The sequence below is a fragment of the Salvia hispanica genome, chromosome 3 (genome assembly GCF_029641045.1).
Source record: "Salvia hispanica isolate PSC_SH4W2 chromosome 3, Shi_PSC_v1, whole genome shotgun sequence".
Taxonomy (NCBI): Eukaryota; Viridiplantae; Streptophyta; class Magnoliopsida; order Lamiales; family Lamiaceae; genus Salvia; species Salvia hispanica.
In genome coordinates, this window is record NC_142694.1 from 812733 (window position 1) to 831519 (window position 18787).

General features: G+C 38.7%; 6 protein-coding genes and 2 non-coding genes across 9 annotated transcripts; 5 read left to right on the top strand and 3 right to left on the bottom strand.

The window, feature by feature from the left end:
- The first annotated feature begins 392 nt into the window (after positions 1-392).
- Positions 393-2600, top strand: LOC125212620 (high mobility group B protein 13-like). The gene is made up of 8 exons (XM_048112832.2): positions 393-791; positions 931-1050; positions 1131-1405; positions 1488-1593; positions 1687-1752; positions 1835-2005; positions 2084-2263; positions 2346-2600. The coding sequence occupies exons 1-8, from the start codon at positions 429-431 to the stop codon at positions 2463-2465; spliced, it is 1401 nt and encodes a 466-aa protein (XP_047968789.1). The 5' UTR covers positions 393-428; the 3' UTR covers positions 2466-2600.
- Positions 2601-3249: 649 nt separating this feature from the next.
- On the top strand, positions 3250-5462 carry LOC125216880 (putative GABA transporter 2). The gene is made up of 6 exons (XM_048118662.2): positions 3250-3590; positions 3969-4066; positions 4154-4340; positions 4407-4537; positions 4615-4851; positions 4924-5462. Exons 1-6 carry the CDS (start codon positions 3320-3322, stop codon positions 5311-5313), a joined length of 1314 nt encoding a protein of 437 aa, XP_047974619.1. The 5' UTR covers positions 3250-3319; the 3' UTR covers positions 5314-5462.
- A 204-nt stretch (positions 5463-5666) lies between these two features.
- Positions 5667-5748, top strand: TRNAS-GCU (transfer RNA serine (anticodon GCU)). Its single transcript has one exon. It is a non-coding gene; the product is annotated as a tRNA-Ser (tRNA).
- Positions 5749-6527: 779 nt separating this feature from the next.
- On the bottom strand, positions 6528-7273 carry LOC125216267 (uncharacterized). Its single transcript, XM_048117936.2, has one exon. The coding sequence runs from the start codon at positions 7133-7135 to the stop codon at positions 6743-6745; it is 393 nt and encodes a 130-aa protein (XP_047973893.1). The 5' UTR covers positions 7136-7273; the 3' UTR covers positions 6528-6742.
- A 1611-nt stretch (positions 7274-8884) lies between these two features.
- On the bottom strand, positions 8885-11242 carry LOC125212419 (protein trichome birefringence-like 23). 2 transcript variants are annotated; one of them, XM_048112591.2, is made up of 3 exons: positions 11016-11242; positions 10650-10927; positions 8885-9732 (listed from the first exon to the last, which is right to left on the bottom strand). In XM_048112591.2, the coding sequence occupies exons 1-3, from the start codon at positions 11179-11181 to the stop codon at positions 8956-8958; spliced, it is 1221 nt and encodes a 406-aa protein (XP_047968548.1). In that variant the 5' UTR covers positions 11182-11242; the 3' UTR covers positions 8885-8955. The 2 variants fall into 2 exon arrangements, with proteins under 2 accessions (XP_047968548.1, XP_047968547.1); XM_048112590.2 differs by having other exon boundaries at positions 10650-10936; positions 11016-11235.
- A 1172-nt stretch (positions 11243-12414) lies between these two features.
- SEH1H (Transducin/WD40 repeat-like superfamily protein) lies at positions 12415-15673 on the top strand. Its single transcript, XM_048115496.2, has 8 exons — positions 12415-12689; positions 12919-13030; positions 13195-13295; positions 13905-13982; positions 14068-14223; positions 14393-14505; positions 14897-15023; positions 15388-15673. Exons 1-8 carry the CDS (start codon positions 12531-12533, stop codon positions 15517-15519), a joined length of 978 nt encoding a protein of 325 aa, XP_047971453.1. The 5' UTR covers positions 12415-12530; the 3' UTR covers positions 15520-15673.
- Positions 13523-13648, top strand: LOC125217244 (small nucleolar RNA snoR104). Its single transcript, XR_007175661.1, has one exon. It is a non-coding gene; the product is annotated as a small nucleolar RNA snoR104 (small nucleolar RNA).
- Positions 15674-15757: 84 nt separating the features above from the next.
- On the bottom strand, positions 15758-18532 carry LOC125214459 (phytyl ester synthase 1, chloroplastic-like). The gene is made up of 3 exons (XM_048115495.2): positions 17691-18532; positions 17351-17617; positions 15758-17288 (listed from the first exon to the last, which is right to left on the bottom strand). The coding sequence occupies exons 1-3, from the start codon at positions 17980-17982 to the stop codon at positions 15844-15846; spliced, it is 2004 nt and encodes a 667-aa protein (XP_047971452.1). The 5' UTR covers positions 17983-18532; the 3' UTR covers positions 15758-15843.
- Positions 18533-18787: the final 255 nt, after the last annotated feature.

Below are 18787 nucleotides of genomic sequence, written 5' to 3' on the forward strand. Positions count from 1 at the left end.
TAAATTCATGGTTTTTCCATAATTAAACTTTATTTTAATTAACCTTGTAAATGATTTAAGAAAATATTTTCAAGACGATATGAAATAGGAGACAATTTTCCATGAACCATGAAATTAATGGATTTTTGTCGCCCGACCTATAACGGTAAGAATCACCTACGATAAATCTTAATTCATCTCTTAACACAGACACATATACATGAGTGATGGACCCACCATCATTTATTATGTATGTGTGTATCTATAGGAGATAGATTAAGGTTTGCTGCAGGTGATCCTCTCCGATCCTCACCATAATTTGAAATCTCCCATTAAATCAAAATAAGATCAATCAAATTTTGAAATAGCCGACCGTTAGAACACCCTTATAAAACCACTCCCCTTTCTTCTTAATTTTATCACAACTATTCCCCTTTCTCTCGATTCCAATGGCCGCCGTAGCAGAAAACCCTACATTTGCTGAGCCTGCGCCCACGAAGAAGGGGAGAACCAAAAAAGCGTTGAAGCCCAAGGCTGTCTCGTCAAATGAGGCAAACATCGCCGCGGGGGAGGTTCCGGAGCACTCTCCCGTCGCCGCGAAGGGGAAGCAACAGCCTTCCAATGCGTCTTATTTCGAGAAGCAGCTGCAGGAAATGCAGGAGCAGCTCGAGAAATTGAAGATCGAGAAGGAGCAGACCGAGGAGATGTTGAAGGCCAAGGAGGAACAGCTCGAGACTCGAGATCGCGAGCAGGAGAAGCTCAAAATTGAGCTCAGGAAATTGCAGAAGATCAAGGAGTTCAAGCCTACAGTGGTTAGCCCTAATTCGATTAATTGCTTTCGCAATAGCTCAATTGCACAATTGCGTTTCATCTCAATTGCACAATTGCTCAATTGCATTTCAATTTTCATCTACCTCTCTCTCTCTCTGAAAATAATTGGGGGTTTCACAGACATTCCCTCTAGGGCTCGGAATCAAAGACCTAGAGCAAGAGAAGAAGGAGAAAAAGAAGGGCGGGAAGAAGAAGCCGTCTCCTCCTTACGTGCTGTGGTGCAAAGACCAGTGGAATGAGGTGTGATTCATTCAATTGCGCCATTTCATCTATTACTTTGAATCTGGAAACTCGTTAGACTCATCTTCTGGTGTTAATAGGTGAAGGAAGCTAATCCAGATGCTGATTTCAAGGCCATGTCGAATCTGCTGGGTGCGAAATGGAAATTTGTCTCCGCGGAAGAGAAGAAGCCTTATGAAGAGAGGTACCAAGCTGAGAAGGAGGCCTATTTGAAGATTGCAGGGAGCGAGAAGCGTGAGCTCGATGCGATGAAGCTTCTCGAAGAAGAGCAGAAGCACAAGACTGCAATGGAGCTGCTCGAACAGTACCTGCAGTTCAAGCAGGAGGCAGAGAAAGAGAACAACAAGAAAACAAAGTAAAAATCACTCTAATTTTCAGTTGGCTTTTGCATAAGCAGTAGAAATTCGTTTGCTGATGTCGTTGTTGTGTTGTGACAGGAAGGAGAAAGATCCTTTGAAGCCGAAGCATCCGATGTCGGCCTACTTCATCTTCTCGAATGAGCGCAGAGCAGCTCTGCTTGCAGAAAACAAGACTGTCTTGGAGGTATACATATTTAGGGCTAATAATTTTAAAATCTTAGGGTTCTTGAATGTGACTAGGGCTGAACTGAACTGGAATATTGGTTTCATATTGAAGGTTGCAAAGATCACAGGTGAGGAGTGGAAGAACATGACCGATGTACAGAAAGCCCCCTATGAAGAGGTCAGTTTTTGGCTCTGTGTTACTTCATTTGTATGATGAATGTGTTTCTGAATTGTTGTTTTTTGCGTGATGGTTTTTCCAGATAGCATTGCAAAACAAGGAACAATATGCGGAAGAGATGGAAGCTTACAAACAGAAGAAGGAAGAAGAAGCTGCTAACCTCAAGAAAGATGGGGAAGAGTTCATGAAACTCCAGAAGCAAGAAGCTATGCAACTGCTCAAAAAGAAAGAGAAAACTGAAACTTTGATCAAGGTATTGCTTGATTGGAGGCCACTCTGATTAATCACTTCAAATGTTTATTGTATATTGATTCTTGCAATTGGTATGCAGAAAGAGAAAGTGAGTCGCCAGAAGAAGAAGAGCGAGGAGAAGACTGTTGATCCGAACAAGCCAAAGCGCCCTGCCTCGTCCTACCTTCTCTTCAGCAAGGAGACGAGGAAGAGTTTGGCGGAAGAGCGTCCCGGGACCAACAATTCTACTATCACTGCGCTCATTTCGCTCAAGTGGAAGGTATTACAACTTCGAGTCTTGATTTGTGCAGATGAGGAAGGTTTGATTTAGTTACAATAACTTCGATTCTTGATTTGTGTAGGAATTAAGCGAGGAAGAGAAGCAGGTTTGGAATGAGAAAGCTGCGGAGGCAATGGAGGCATATAAGAAAGAATTGGAAGCATACAACAATAATTTGGCAGAAAAAAACGAAGATAATTAGGAAAACGTCAAGACTGATGTTTATGAATGATGTTCAACTTGGATTATGTTGAACATCTCTGACTATGATGCTTTTGTTTTCATTGAGAATTCTCATTTTATTTTGGATGGCAAATGTTGGTTTTGTTGGTTCAAATTTTGTCTATTTGTTGGTTCATTTTTTGTCTAATGTTGGCTCAATTATCTTTAAAAACAAAAAAAATGTAGGACAATATCATTCAACCTTTAAATCTGACTATGACATTTAAAAGCACATCTTTGTTATAGTTACCAAAATTCTTATATCTTTCAATCTTCAAATTAAATCTATCCATTTTTTTTAGAAATTTGGGTACATTCATTATGAAATCTTTAATTTTGATATCTAACAATTATACCAACAACTTATGTTATAAATATCAACAATAAAGATCTTTGTAACATGAGTTATTAATATAGTTGTCAGTCATCAATTTAAATAATCGAGCGTTACTTGATAACGGATAGGATCTGGACAATTAATGATGCCTTTGGGACTTTGAACTTCTATTTTCCCAATTAAATGAAACTTTTTGACTTTTATCTTTTGCCAAAAAATATGAGATTAGATAGATAACAAATCAACCGAATTTCAAAAATTACACGAAAAACCAATTAATAAAATACACATTTCTAAATAGGACCAAACACAAAAAATTATGGATGGGAAGCAAAAGCTACATTAATAAATAAAGCAATGGTGTAGTCGTGCAATCAACACTAATGAATTACCTGAAACATCATCAAATCAAAACTAACATAGTTATAATGTAAGCAAAAATAAGTTCACATTTCCCACACGTATCATTCTTGATCCCTTCACACTCTCCCTTTCCCATGGCCGATGCCGGAGCCGCCTTCGTGCTGCAATCGAAGGGGAAGTGGTGGCACGCGGCCTTCCACCTCACCACCGCCATCGTGGGCCCCACCATACTCACGCTGCCCTACGCTTTCCGGGGGCTCGGGTGGGCCCTCGGGCTCCTCTGCCTCACCTCCATGGGAATAGTCACCTTCTACGCCTACTTTCTCATGTCGTTGGTCCTCGACCACTGCGAGAAGTCCGGCCGTCGCCACATCCGCTTCCGCGAACTCGCTGCCGACGTCTTAGGTAAACTATTTACCTTTTTCACTCATTTTTATGTTTTTTAGAATAATATCAATGGAAATGTTTATGGTTTATTATTTCTAGTCTTAATTATGAACAAGGATATCTTTTATTGTTGCAATCAAATCCATCTAAATTATTGTAAATGGTAGTACTACTTATTGTTGTTGAAAATGAAAACAACAATTATTATAAAAATATGAAATTATTGTTGTGAATAATGTTGTTAGGTTGGTATAATGAATAACTCTGGTTTTAAAGTTTGATGTTTTAGTATTAACATAGATAAAGGTAGAATATGTAATATTCGAGAAATATTGTATCGTATATCGTATCAATCATGAAAAGTAAACACGTAGATGATCATTTGAGCTGTTGTAGGTTCAGGATGGATGTTTTATTTTGTGGTGTTCATTCAGACAGCAATCAACACCGGCATCAGCATCGGAGCTATTCTCCTAGCCGGGGAATGCCTTCAGGTATGATGCTAATTGCTAACTATCTTGACAAAGATGAAGATGTTACACCACTTTTTAAAAAAGTATTGTTGCATTGATTCTTTGTAGATCATGTATTCGAGCCTCTCTCCGAATGGATCACTGAAGCTCTACCACTTCATAGCAATGGTGACACTAGTCATGATCCTTCTCTCCCAGTTCCCGAGCTTCCATTCGCTCAGGCACGTTAACCTCGTGTCGCTGCTTCTCAGCATAGGCTACACTTTCCTTGTAGTCGGAGCTTGCATCAATGCCGGTAACTAACCTAGTTTCGTCAGCTTCTTCGATATCCTATCGTGTTAGCCCTGTTTTCTGTTTGCAGCCGCCTCCAAAGAGGCGCCACCGAGGGACTACTCTTTAGAGCCTTCCGAGGCTTCTAGAATCTTCAGCGCGTTCACTTCCATATCCATAATCGCAGCCATCTATGGGAATGGCATACTACCTGAGATTCAGGTGGGAATTTCTTGTTTGTAATGATGTGGAAATGATGGTGTTTATGTGTAATTGTTCGTCTTCAACGAGGAATGCAGGCGACACTGGCTCCACCAGCAACCGGGAAGATGCTAAAAGGCCTAATCATGTGCTACATTGTGATTTTCCTGACTTTCTACTCTGCTGCAGTCTCCGGATATTGGGTGTTTGGCAACAAATCCAACGCGAACATCCTCAAAAGCCTCATGCCGGATGAGGGCCCTTCTCTAGCCCCCGTCTGGGTGCTAGGGCTCGCCATTGTATTCGTGCTCCTTCAGCTTTTGGCCATCGGCTTGGTTAGTACTAATTAACCAACTACTACTAAGTATCCACATTGCCTTATTTACATGAAGTGTGCAATGTTTCAGGTGTATTCCCAAGTTGCGTACGAGATAATGGAGAAGAAGTCGGCCGATGTGAGCAAGGGCGTGTTCTCTACAAGGAACTTGATCCCGAGGATCATTCTTCGGTCTCTATACGTTATCGTGTGTGGCTTCTTTGCTGCGATGCTGCCTTTCTTCGGAGACATAAACGGTGTGGTTGGAGCCATTGGGTTCATCCCTTTGGACTTCGTGCTCCCGATGCTCCTCTACAACCGGAGTCACAAGCCGACGAGATCATCGGCCGCGTATTGGATCAACAACTCCATCATTGTTGTGTTCACATGTGTGGGGATTGTGGGGGCATTCTCCTCTGTGAGGAAGCTGGTTGGAGATGCTGCTGAGTTCAAGCTTTTTAGCAGTGATGTTGTTGATTGAATTGATGGAGTATAGCTTAGAGATCCACCTTTCTCATTTATGGTACTATAATTTGTATTGTTATTGAGTTTGTAAGATGTTGTCATATAATCAACAACCACAGCGACAAGCACACAGTATTCTTTAGTAAACGACGAAAGAATTATTGACTATGCAATCAACCATGACTACATTTATGTCTAGTGGTGATTAATCAGTTGCTTTGGTTATAATCGATCCATTTACGTTGGTTAACCAATTAACAAACCATCCTAAATCCGGAATGGTAACCAAACCAAATATAATTTGACACGATTTAATCGAAAATAACAGTAATAATATTTGTAAATTTAATTAAGCGTTAATCAACAAGCGTCGCTTTGGCCGAGTGGTTAAGGCGTGTGCCTGCTAAGTACATGGGGTCTCCCCGCGAGAGTTCGAATCTCTCAGGCGACGAAATTTATTTTCAAACTTTTAATAATCATAATTTTTTTCTTCAAGGAGTATTTTATTTTTAGAATCTCTCGTAGGAATTTTTAATTTAAACTTGTCTCTCAGTCGATATAAAATATATAATCATCTTTTTATTATTACAAAATAGTGGAGATTGGATCATAAACATTCATAATAGAAATGAACTTCACTTCAGTACTTAATGTCACTAAAACAACAAAAAAATATTGTATGTTTTTTTCTGAGTATATATTTAGATGCTTTAGTTATTGAAGTGTTGATGATCTTCTTAAGTTTGTTTTGTTAATAAGTCGATCATTTAATTATAAACGTATAATTCTCAATTAAGCATGCCATATTAGATTAGTAGTAGTACTAATAGAAAGACCTGCCCAAGGTTTACCGAACCGGCGGTTAAAACCGAAACCGTAATCGCCGGTTACGGTTCCGAACCGAAACCGTAAGAATTTACCCAAATCGAAACCGTCGATTTTTGAACCGTGGTTCGGTTCACGTTCAAAAATTTTCGAACCGAAACCGTACCGGAATCGCGAAAAACCGCCGGAAAACCGTGAAATCAAGCCGGAACGGCAAATAAACTGGTTGTTCGGAACCGTGAAAAACTGCCGGAAAACTGCCGGTTCGGAACCGAAACCGTAACCGCGAAACCCCCTCACGGTTCGGTTCTGGTTCTGAACCGTAAGCGCCGGTTCCTGAACCGTGGGCACCTCTACTAATAGATAACTTCTGAAAATATATAAAACATGATGAAAGATTTCAAGTTGAATGGAACGTGTGTTTTAATTTTGGAATTGAAACAACTTTATTAGCTAAAAATACACCAACCAAAGAAATATTCTGATGAACAATATGGACAAAGCATATTCCTACAAATCTACACATCATCACCTTTTTGTATTCTTCCAAATCCTAATATTCAAAGCAAAAACTATTGAGGATCGAAAATCTACAGAGAGAGAGTTGAATTCTCCACGAATCAAGAGCAAATAACTCCTAGAGAAGCCGACCTTCTCAATCTCGGCGACAGCTCCTCATATTCCGGAATTTCCGCCATTTTCGGAGCTCGATCATAAACCACATAAAATCCGTTTCCCGATTTCTCATCGCAGCTCGATTTTTTGGCGCCTTTTGGCCTGAAAACCGCTCGGATCAGCTTCTGAAAAGAGCGAGAAATCTTCGACGGCTGCTTCCTGCTCTCCGGCGGCGGCGGAGCGCGGCGATCGGATAAATGGGGCATCGAGAGGGTTCTGGCGACTAGGGCGGAATCGAGCTCCTTTTGGAGCGATTTCAACTCGAACGAGTCGTAGAGCGAGCTTCCGCAGTCCCAAACCATGCGATTGCTCGATTCACTGGATTTCTTCTTCTCCATTTGATCGATTTTGAGCGGAGAGATCTGATTAGAATTGGGGATTTTGCGATGGTGGATTTTTCTTCACTCTTTCTTCTCTATAGCTTAAATCTATTTATATGTATGAGCTTATGTGTATGTTTAAACGCGGGATGCGGAAATGAAGGACTTTTTACAAGGAAATAAAATTAATTATAAGGCAAATTGCAAGAAATTTTTTTTGTTTAACATATAATTGTAAAAATTGCTAATTATAATATTTTTGACATTTTCCCCCATTATTATATGATGACATGTACAAGTGTTCATATATTAAAGAGTAGGGCAGGGGAAACGGTTCTCGGTTCTCGGTTAAACATACCGAGAACCGAACCTTATTTTTTCGGTTTTCGGACAGAAAAAATAAGGTTAAGGTTCGGTTCTGATTATTAAGTTTAAGTTAATCTCGATTCCGATTCTAACCGAGAACCGAAAGGTTAGAACCGAATAACCGTTATTTCTAAATATTTAATTTTTATATATTTTTTTAATTTTATTATTTTGGTTTTACAAAAGTAAAAATTAATTTGATGAATGATGTTGGTTTATATTGGCTTTGGACTTAGTTTTGCAGACTTTGTTGGAATTTTGGTTTTTTATGATGGAATAGAATCATGGTTTTTGTCCTTTGATTTTATGACTTATTACTTAATGTATTATATTGCACTTGAGTTTGGTTCCTTCTGTGGAACTGAATACCGAACCGATTGGTTCCTCGAGGAACCGAACCGACAAAAGGTTCGGTTTCGGTTCTGAATTTCAGAAAAAATGGGAGTCGGTTAACCAACTAATCAGTTCGGTCGGAACTGAACCGACCGAATTCCCACCCCTATCAAAGAGGTGACATAATAGGTGTACGTATTTACGAAGTTGTTTAAATATAGCTGAATTTTTTAAGTATTTTCGTTTACCACGCATAAATTTGTGATTTTGATAATTAAATCATTAAATTCAAATAATAAGCGATAAAAATTGCAATATTTATGGTTGATGAGTGACGATGGATCGACGATGGTTTCATATGATTATATCTTTTCAGAAAAGATTACTAAGAAATAACCTCTTTCTTAAGTTGATCTTTTCTTTCTATTGTTGTTTTCCTTCTTTTTTTGTTCTTTCTTCGAAGCAAAGAAACAATAATAAAAAAGTGGAAATGATATATGTTGAGTGTTGTATTATAAATGACAAGAAATCGTACTGTATTTATATAATTATGAAAGACTATTTACGCAATTAATGGAACTATTATTAAAGATCTTGGTTTGACCGAACCGAAGATAGATAGGGAGATGCATACACATACCATTAATAATAAGTATGGACATTGTAGAGTCAAATTATTTTATTATTTTGTTATTTAATAATATTGAATTGGTTGGGACAGAAACCCAGATGTCAAAGTGGAGGATAAGATCTACAATATGGAGGCAATTAATATTGAGAAAATCAGATTAATTATATAAACTATTTTATTATACAGAAAATCGCAGTTTGTTCAAAGAGAGATACGTATTTAAATTGTGTCATGCAGTTTTTTCATGCGCACTAAACAACGTGTTGAATGGTTTGCAATTTATTTAGATAACTATAATTAAGTAGTAGTAGAAAAATCCGTGATTTTTCGTGTACAAATTTGATGTGATGTAGACATGTAGTCAAGAAATTAGACTTAGTACCATAGTCTTTGGAAATCTTGAACCCTATCAGTATATCAATTTATACAATGTCACATAATTAAATAAGTAGATGATCTTAAATTCAAAACTTTTGGTCAAAAAACATAACACACTCATGCTACAGTCTCAACCATTCACAACCATCTCCATCAAAACATCATTCCAAGAATCAATAGGGCCAGGCAAGCACCAATGCAAGCAATCACTAACAACCTTTGCATCCTTACCCTCACCGGCCGACGATCGAGAAACCCTAAACGCCCCCGGGTGCCCATCCGGCCTCAACAACGACATCGGATTCACATCCAAAACCCTAAGTTTCACCCCCTTTTCTCGAGCCACGACATATGCTCTTCCAAACTCCTCAATCTCTATATCCCGAAGAATCTTGTCCAACCAGCTTAGCCCGAACTCGCCCTCCTTGACCGGTCCTTTCCTCTCACACACTCCACCATCGTACCACTCTGCCCCCTCAAAGTGGCTCGGGCTAGTAGTCCTGTAAAACACCGTGCCCGTGTGGTTGGACTCGACAATGTAGTCGAGCACGCCCCTAATGACTCTGCGATAGGCAGAGTCAAACCCGATGTCGGTCAGGTTCCTCTTGGGACAGTAATGGCACCCCAATACGGTGTCGTTTTGATAGTAGATTGAGCTTCTACTATACCATTTCCCAGCCGAAAAAATCGTGTAATCCCACGTCTTGAAATGATCGGTCCAGCTAGGATCGAGTGTGTCTAAATGCACATCCACTTCAGATGGAGAAGCGTCGTATATATTTTGAGGTATGTTGGCTTTTGCTAGAAATGGAGACCAAATAACCGAGGTTGTAAGGTTGTAGGAAGGGAAGAGCCATGTCTGAGATTGGGAGCTCTCGTCATGGTAGATCAGAGTAGCATGTTCGACCTGAAATAAACCGACACCAAGATTTAACGTGGAAAATAATCCCAAGATGAGGAAAAATAGGCACGGATGCAGGAAGACGATCAAAATATTCCCAAGAGAATTTGTTATAATTGAAACTAAAAAAATAACATATAACTGTCCAACATTGATATCAAGAAAAAACTTAAACTAACAAGGATGGAACCCATGGATTTGTATTAGAATTCTTCATAACAAGATTATAGAAGGATAAAGTTAGCAAGAATGACTTAATTGATGATTTGAGAATCGTGAAACTTTTATATATACGTTTGTTGTGTTTGTTTAATAATGCTAGGATTGTTTTGGTGACCAAGCTAAGGAAATTGAACGTACAATATTTTTATTGGATTAGATCTTTATGATGGTTGTAGTATTTGTTGTTCACGATGAATAAAGTATGTTATTGTTGATCAACATTTGGTGTCTACGAGGAAGAAAATATCCTTAGTTTGTAAATTGTAATGTTTTAGTATTGCTTTTATTCTTTTTACTGAATTAATTTGTTGTACGAGCTAATCTCACCCAAAATAGAAAATCCTAAATAAACCACTACCTACATTAACAAAATCCTAAATCATAATAGGAGTTATATATGGGGTGGGCACGAATTTTAAGACAAGAAAAATAGTAGGAAGGAAACTAGTGGAATATAAGGTTCACTTTTTTATATTGGTTTTATTATAGAATATTGAGTGAGGTGAGGCAGTGGAATGTGGACCTATTTATTATTTATGGTAAAAGTAAAATGTGACTCTTATTTTGGAACATACCAAAATAGTAAAATGTGACTCTTATTTAAGGTAAAAATGAAATGTGATTCTTACTGTGGAACAGACTGAAATAGCAAAATGTGACTCAGACGGAGGGAGTAACAAAAAATGAGGATGAAGATGTACCGTTGAGAGCATGCAAAGGAGGGATTGGATATGGTTCCTTGATATGGAATCTCCAACAAAGGCCCACCTTTTGTTCCTCATAATCTCAAGAAAGCGGAGCGGGTCGAACCGGGTCAAGTGGCAGGCGCGTGGCTTCCACCTCCAGTGAAGATAATCCGAATCGGGTCGCCCGCTTTCCATACAGTTCTGGTTGCTTCCATTGATGAAACCGCAGCTCTTGTTGTAAAGAGGCTCTCCATCATAAGCCACCCAATCTCCCACAAAAAAATCGCATTTTTCTACATCCACTGCAATAAAGTCATTATTCTACATTAGTGAAGAAATTAAACACAATTTTTGAAGAAATTAAGGAAATGAGATTAAGACCTAGATTTTGTTGGATGGGGACAGAAGTGTTGTGAGTGTTTTGTGGGAGTGTGTGGAAGTGAGGGGATCTATGGTGAAGAAGCATAAATGTGAGTGCAAAGAGAATAATTGGGACACCAAACTTTGCAACAGAATTTGTGTAGTACATGTTTATCATTTTCTTCATTTTTTTTGAGTGATGGTGGTGCTAATTTACATACTTACACATATAAGAATGTACATTGTCATATGTGTGTGTGTGTGTGTGGTGTGTAGTTTTGGACATCCACAAAGGAGACAAACGAGCCAGCTTATTACAGGGTTTGTGTTGACGTGTACCACATGTGGCCATGCCATTAATCATTCAATTGAGCCAACTAAGCCAAGCAAGAATTATGACAGACATACTTAAGGGGTGAAAATATTCCAAATGAGTCATAATTGAATAGTGTTTTCATGGAAAATACTAGTATAATATAGTATCCGATGATACTAAATGTGTGGCCCATAAAACTCATCAATCCGGAAAGAATTAGTATGGGACTAGTTGAATATAGATAAACTCCATACCTATTGAAAATGACAATTGACAAAAATTAAAAGAATAAGAAAATAGAAAATATATGAAGATGGGATTCATTTGGCACTATGAAATTGGAACTATGGATATGTAATTAGACTATGCAATTTGAATCCGTTGTGTGATATGATATTAAATATTTGAATTTATAATTTTAATCCCAAATTCTCCAAATTTTATAACCAAAGTACACTTCTCCAAATTCTCCAATCACTAATTCCGTCAATATTTTGCATTTTTTTTTGTAGTGAGTAAATATTTTAGATTTTAAATAATTATAAAGTTAAGCTACACATAGTACACATACACTTCATAACACACACACATACAAAATACTCCCTCCGTCCCCCATTATGAGTCACACTTCCGTTTCTGCACTAGTTTTATAAAAATGATAATAAATAGTTAAATTGGAGAAATGGTAAAGTAAAAGAGAGAATAATATACAGAAGACTTTTCTCTACATCATTCTCTCTCTAACTTTACCATTTCTCCAATTTAACTATTTATTATTATTTTTATAAAATGAGTGCAGAGTCTTCTCTACATTATTCTCTCTCTAACTTTACCATCTCTCCAATTTAACTATTTATTATTATTTTTATAAAATGAGTGCACAAACGGAAGTGTGACTCTTAATGAGGGACGGGAGGAGTAATATTTATGTACTACCATAAAGTATTTCTATGGACCAATTTACTCCATATTACTAAGAAAAATCTACTTCGGTGTTAAAGTACTTGTTTCTGATGGGCCTCGTTAAACGAATCAAAGCCCATTCCCTTTTCGAAATTTTATTCAGAGGAAAATACAATTAATAAATTAAACAAATATTCCAAAATCCCCAAATTGAATTAGGGTTTAAGGAACCAAAACCGCGCTCTAGTAGCGTGTTCATCCCCTGTTCATCTCCGGTTTCTAAGTAGTTGTATGATCGATTAATAGCTAGAACAGATATGGATAAATCCATTCTGGTACTTGACAAAGGTACAAGATGCACAGCTTGGAATTACAGCGGCGAGAGATTGGTTGCAGGACTCATTGATGGTTCGTTGGCAATTTATGATTCAACTGATCCAGCCTCTTCAGACTTTACTCGTATCCACAGATTTAAGGTCAGTATATATGCTCTCTTTCTCTCCATTTGATTTTTTTTTTTTAATTTTCGGTCATTTGGTGAAATGTTTGAAGTTAGGATCAGGGGCTTGAGTTGTTGAACACTTTTTGTTGAAATGCTGATGTGATTTTCGTGTGTATTGAGCTTTTACTTTTGTGAGCTGTATTTATATGTAAATTGTTTTCAGTAATGGGATTTCTCATATGCTGGTGTTATTTCGAAAATAGGCACATGATGGCAGCATTGTGAAAGTGGTCTGGGCTCCGCCAGAATACGGTGATTCAGTTGCTTGCATTAGTGAAGATGGGAATTTGTCCTTGTGGGAGGAGGTCGTGGATGGTAATTGCTGAATTCCCAGTTAGTTTTTCTGAATTTTGCATTTTCCCAACTTTTTCCTGTTAATTATGCTTTTATCTGATTTTGCATCTCCAATAACTTCCTTTTGTTTCTCTTATTATGTATGAGGGGCTAACTATAATATGTTTGTAATTTTAATCCTATAGATACCGAAGGGCCTCACTGGAAGATGTGCAAATGCTTTGATAGGAACACAAGTCAAGTACTAGATGTTCAATTTGGATATGGTCAAACAAGTCTGAAATTGGTAAGTGTTAATTACTAATTGCTTGATATTGGCATTATGTGGCTGCAGTGGGTCTTGTTTGCTTTTTGTGTGCTTCAGTCGCTTATCTTATGAATGTGGGTGTTGAGAGCTGATAATTACAGGCTCTTCCTGCACAAAACTGAGACACCAATTTTCTTGTTATAGTTTGAATTATAGCATGAGAGGAAGGAAATATGGGTATAAATATTTATGTTGGAAGAAAAGAAGGGGGGCATCTGTAAGCTTAGATGTTGGCCGATACAATCTTCCTAAAGCAACATTGCACTTCGGTTTCCTGGATAGTTGCACTGCCTGAGAGAGCTCTGCAAGTCGAGGATGAAGTGCATATACAAGTTACTTTCATGTTTGAGGGAGTTCAGAAACTAATTTGACAAGACAAAAGATATATTTATAGATATGCAAAAATGAACTATTGTAATTGCAATACAACAGTCTCCTCATCGAAAATGAAAGTCTCTATTATATTACTTGTATTATTGTATTATATAATATATCTATGAGAAACTAGCTATCTTGGCAATTTTGAGAATGATAAAATGCGTGTGGTCTGTTTTGAACACCAATCTTTGCTGACTTTTTCCTCAACAGGTTGCTGCGTATTCTGACGGACAAGTTAAAATACATGAGCTCCTAGATACGCTTGAACTGGAGAAGTGGCAGCTTCAGGTTTCACTTTTGCTATCTAGGCTCTATTACAAGCATCTAGTATTACTTTTCATTGGATCAGTAATTCAGTTTTATCAACTTACAGGCTGAGTTTCAAAATGTGATTGATTTGGTGTCCAAGTTTGGGAACGTCTCCTGTTTATCTGCATCCATTTCATGGAATCCAGAACGAATTGAAGTCCAACAATCAAGTTTTGTTTTAGGCTTTAATTCAAACACTCCATCATTAAATTCTGCAAAGGTACATGCTTCTTTTGCTGCTGAATTTACCTATCGCCTCACTTATTTATGATCTCCCTTAATCTGGGAGCATTTTAGTCAGTTTTCCTATTTAATGAATTTACCTGATTCTCTGATCTATATATCTATGGAGCCACATTTCAAATTTAGTTGTATTGTATACCTGACAGGTCTGGGAGTTTGATCTGGATCATCAAAGATGGCTTCCAGTTGCAGAGCTTTCTTTACCCGAGGACAAGGGTGATCAGGTTTCTTCAGTTGCCTGGGCCCCAAATATTGGAAGGTACCAAGATATGAAGCATTCCCCATCTGGCTCGTGTTAATAATTTCTTACTAGTTCCACTTTTCTAGATGGAAGGTAGAAAAGAAAGCTCCTGTTACCCCTTTGATAATGATTTCTATATATAGATTATTGAGAAATAATCATTTGTTACAAGTTGTAATGGACGAGAATGGTAAATATATATCTTGCTTCAAAAGAATGAAACAAACATATGCTTTAGTAAAAGAAAACAAGAAGCATGAAACAATTCTAAAAAGATAGCATACTACGCACACACAGATGCAACATTGTAAAAAGTGTTCTCCTTGTATTGGCATACCTTGGAAAGATATATCTCATGGAAATGAGTTTATTTTCAAATGTTATAGATGATTGCTTTGTAATTGTTCAGGCCTTATGAACTGATAGCTGTTGCGACTCAGAAAGGAATATCGATCTGGCAACTCGGGTCAAACCCTGATCATGATGGGAGACTTTCAGTGCATAGGGTTGCATTGCTCTCTGGCCATGAGAATGAGGTATTTAACACCCCTATCTTCAATGCCCCCTAGTACATTCAATACGTGCTTAGTAATACTTGGCAGTGTTGATCAAAATAACCAAAATTTAAACAACAAAGGGTTTCATTCAAAAGTAAACAAGTTGGGAAATATACATCTCAATTTCCAAACACATTTGACTTGGTTTCTCTGGGCTTAGTAATTTATGCTGGAAAAACTAAAAATTTGAAACTTGGACTAATATACAACCAAACCTCCACAATGTTTTTGTCGATTATAATAAATGTCTATATTTAGTTTCATTTGTAAATAGTTATGTAGTTTCCTAGAAACCAGTTTTTCCATATATGTAAATGATTATAGTAACATATTTCGGTAATAGGTGTGGGAGATGGAATGGGATATGAGTGGAATGACACTTGCTACAACGGGAAGTGATGGCGTGGTGAGGCTGTGGCAGTCGAACTTAAATGGAGCATGGCACGAGCAAGCTGTTCTGGCACCACCTAGTTAGTTTTGCCCTCACTCACCATGCCTATCTTCAGTACCTATTCTGCCATTGTTGAGATCTGGGAATGGATGCGTGCGTGCTTATAATTGTAATTCTGGTGACATTATTCTGTATATTTTAACAGTTTTTTCAGGCTGAGTTTGAACTTTGAATACCATATGTTGTTAGCATTTCACTATTTGTTACAGAAACAAGAACCCTCTTATTGCAACCACGTCAAGCTGAAAAATCCTACCAAACCTTCCAACAACAGAAACTCTTATTACACATTTTGATACCTCATCACACACAGTTATTATTACATTGATCTCAACAGGCAACATACCTTCATGGATCAAAAGTGGGAGTCTCATGAATTGGAGATGAAACAGTACGGTACAACAACCTGTCCAAAAAATGCCGGTATGGATCTTCATCTCTCTTCTTTATCAAATAAGCCATACATCTCTCAACCTCCCCCTGCAACTGCAGATAAACCTCCATCACTCTCGCCTTGTCTGTCATCAGCTCTCCCCGTCCCTCCATCTCCATCGGCTTCCCAAACAGAAAATAGAACCGCCCGGGCACCTTAGGGTAGAAACCGGGCACATAGAAAATCTGCTCCCCTACCTTCCCCTTCACATCCTTCCCTGCTCTCACTCTAGGCATATTCTCATTCTCACGCTTGATCTTGTTTTTAATAATAGGTATCTTTATCAGATCATCGTAGTCGAGCAACAACTCAATCACATCATCCTCTCCCACCACCCCAAACGGCACAATTTTAGCACCATACTTGGCAGCCGCCCGCACGAACTCAGGGTCTTCCGGCCAGAACAGCTTGTACGCCTCTCCCTTACGGTGCAGGGCCTCCCTCACCCCGCCCGGGTAAAGAAGCACGTGCCGTTTCTCAATTAGTGATCTACAAAGGTTGGCTGCTGAAACAGGTATAGCTCCAAACACTTTGAAATAATCAAACGCTGAGGCTTCTTGACATGCTGCTTCCATATCCTTCCCAAATATCATTGGATGTGCTAATCCATGAATCATCACCTTCTTCTCTCTCAGAAACTCCTCAGCAATAGTACTGATTTCTGCTCCTACAAGCATGTGGTAGCCCACAAGGAGAACCGGGCCTTGGTCCGGTACTCCACTTAATCCCCTCACGACCTCTCCATCCGCCATAGTCGATAGCATGACTGGGCTCACACCCAAACGTAACATCCCCAGTATGTTGTCGAAGGTGTGATGGAACTCAAACTTGCTCGGAGGCAAGAAATCCATCACATGGTTGCGTTTTTTGGAGCGACGGTACATGTGATTCCCTTTTATAACTGACAAGAGATTGATCCCATCTTCCATTAGTAGAAGGTGACCGTTATCTTTAAAGAAACGTACTTTTGAATTCTTGAGCAAGGACGAGAGCCTCTCTGCCTCGTCCTTGCTAGGGAGCATAGCGTCTCTGCCGCTTGCCAGGATGAGGGCCTCGTTGTTTACTGCATGGAGACGCGAGTTAGAAGAGGCTGCACCTGATTTCAGTAGCTTTATCTTCCACTGCAGTGTTTCTTTTGGCAAGATGTCTGCCAAATTAGACACAGCTACTGGTAAAGCAGACAGCTCGTGGACAAATCTCTCCAACTGTTTTGAGGGAGATGACTCTGTAGCGTTTATCACGGCAGCCATTTTCATCGGATCACCGCAGGTGGCACCCAGCAAGTAAGGGAGTAACTTGGCCGGAAGAACATCCATGAAGGGGAGCAGTGGTTGGAGCTGTGACCTCTCAAACGACGTCGCTGCAGTGGCATGTGGCCTTGTAAGTAACATATAAATATGTTATTTTAAGGAAAAGACTGACCTGGATTCACCAATATGAGGACTATGTCCACAGCAGGCTTTGCCGCAGCTACAGAAAGAGCAAGGCACCCTCCGAACGAGTCGCCGACCAAGTACACCGGCATGTTCGCAGATGAAGCTCGCTCCTCCTCCACAGCCGCCCCGACGAACTCAACGAGATCTTCATATGCTGTCCGATCATCAGCCGGTATATGCAAACACCTCACTCGAAAAACCTTCCCCATAGCCTTGTGATGCACCACCATCCCCATCCCCACACCATCAATTCCTGCACACAGTTAATAAAAGCATCCTCAACTATATCTGTCTAGTTTCTCACACAACACAGTCTCTGCAAGTACCAGGTAAATACAGAAGAAGAGGTGAGTTTTCAAGAGGCGGTCCGGATTCAACAGGGCAGAACCACCGAGGTGGGCCGCCATCGGGCTTGGCCATAGCTTTGGCGACATCTATGTAGTCTCTCACTGTTTGAGTCCCGTAGCCGTCGTCCCACAACGGCTTCAGCTCTTGGGGGTTTTGCTTCTTTGTTGAAGCTATTTTCCATGAATGGTTTGGCAGTCTTGGATGTGGGAAGGAAACTGGATGATGAGAGGGTTTGTGGAGCAAGATTGGACAAGAGAGGGAGAGGCTCATTGTTGTTCTATTCACTTGATGTTTGTTTGCATAAGTTGAAGGTTTGGAAAGAAAGGAAAATTGTTTGTTGAGAGAAAAAAGGGAGTTTTGGATTTACTACACAAGATGTAGGTCATGTAAAGATTGTGAGATGGGAATTTTAGGTGTGGAGGATTTTCAGTTGGAACTGAAATTGTGGATTTTTGCTTCAACATGGCTTAATAAAAGGTAAATGAATCAAGGTTAATTTGCTTTTTGCCTGCTTATGGAAGTTGTTTTATCATAAATAATAATTAGTAATTTCAACTAATTTGATTAATTTTCGAGCTGAACAAAATTACTTTCCATTTTACATACACATCAATTTAATTAATTCATATTTTATTTGGACCGGAACTTTTGACTTTGAGGTACAAGAAAATCTAAAAAATTAAATCACGCTATAAGATTTCATGCAAATTTACACAACATAACTATTGAAATGTGTCAATTTTATTTTCTGAAAATACTACTCCTTCCGTTCCACATAATTTGACTCAATATTCTATTTTAGATCGTCCCACATAATTTGTCTCATTTCACTTTTATTATTTTTAGTAGTGGACCACATATTCCACTAACTCATTCCAACTCACATTTTATTACTCCCTCCGTCCCGGCTAAGATGACACATTGCTTAGTCGGCACGGAGTTTTAGGAGTTATTGTTAAAGTGTTTAATTGGAGAGAGAGAAGATGGATGTAAATATTAAAGTAGAAAGATAAAAAAAGATGGATATTTTAATAGGAGTGAGAAAAAGTGGTTGAGTGTATTAATTGGAGAGAAA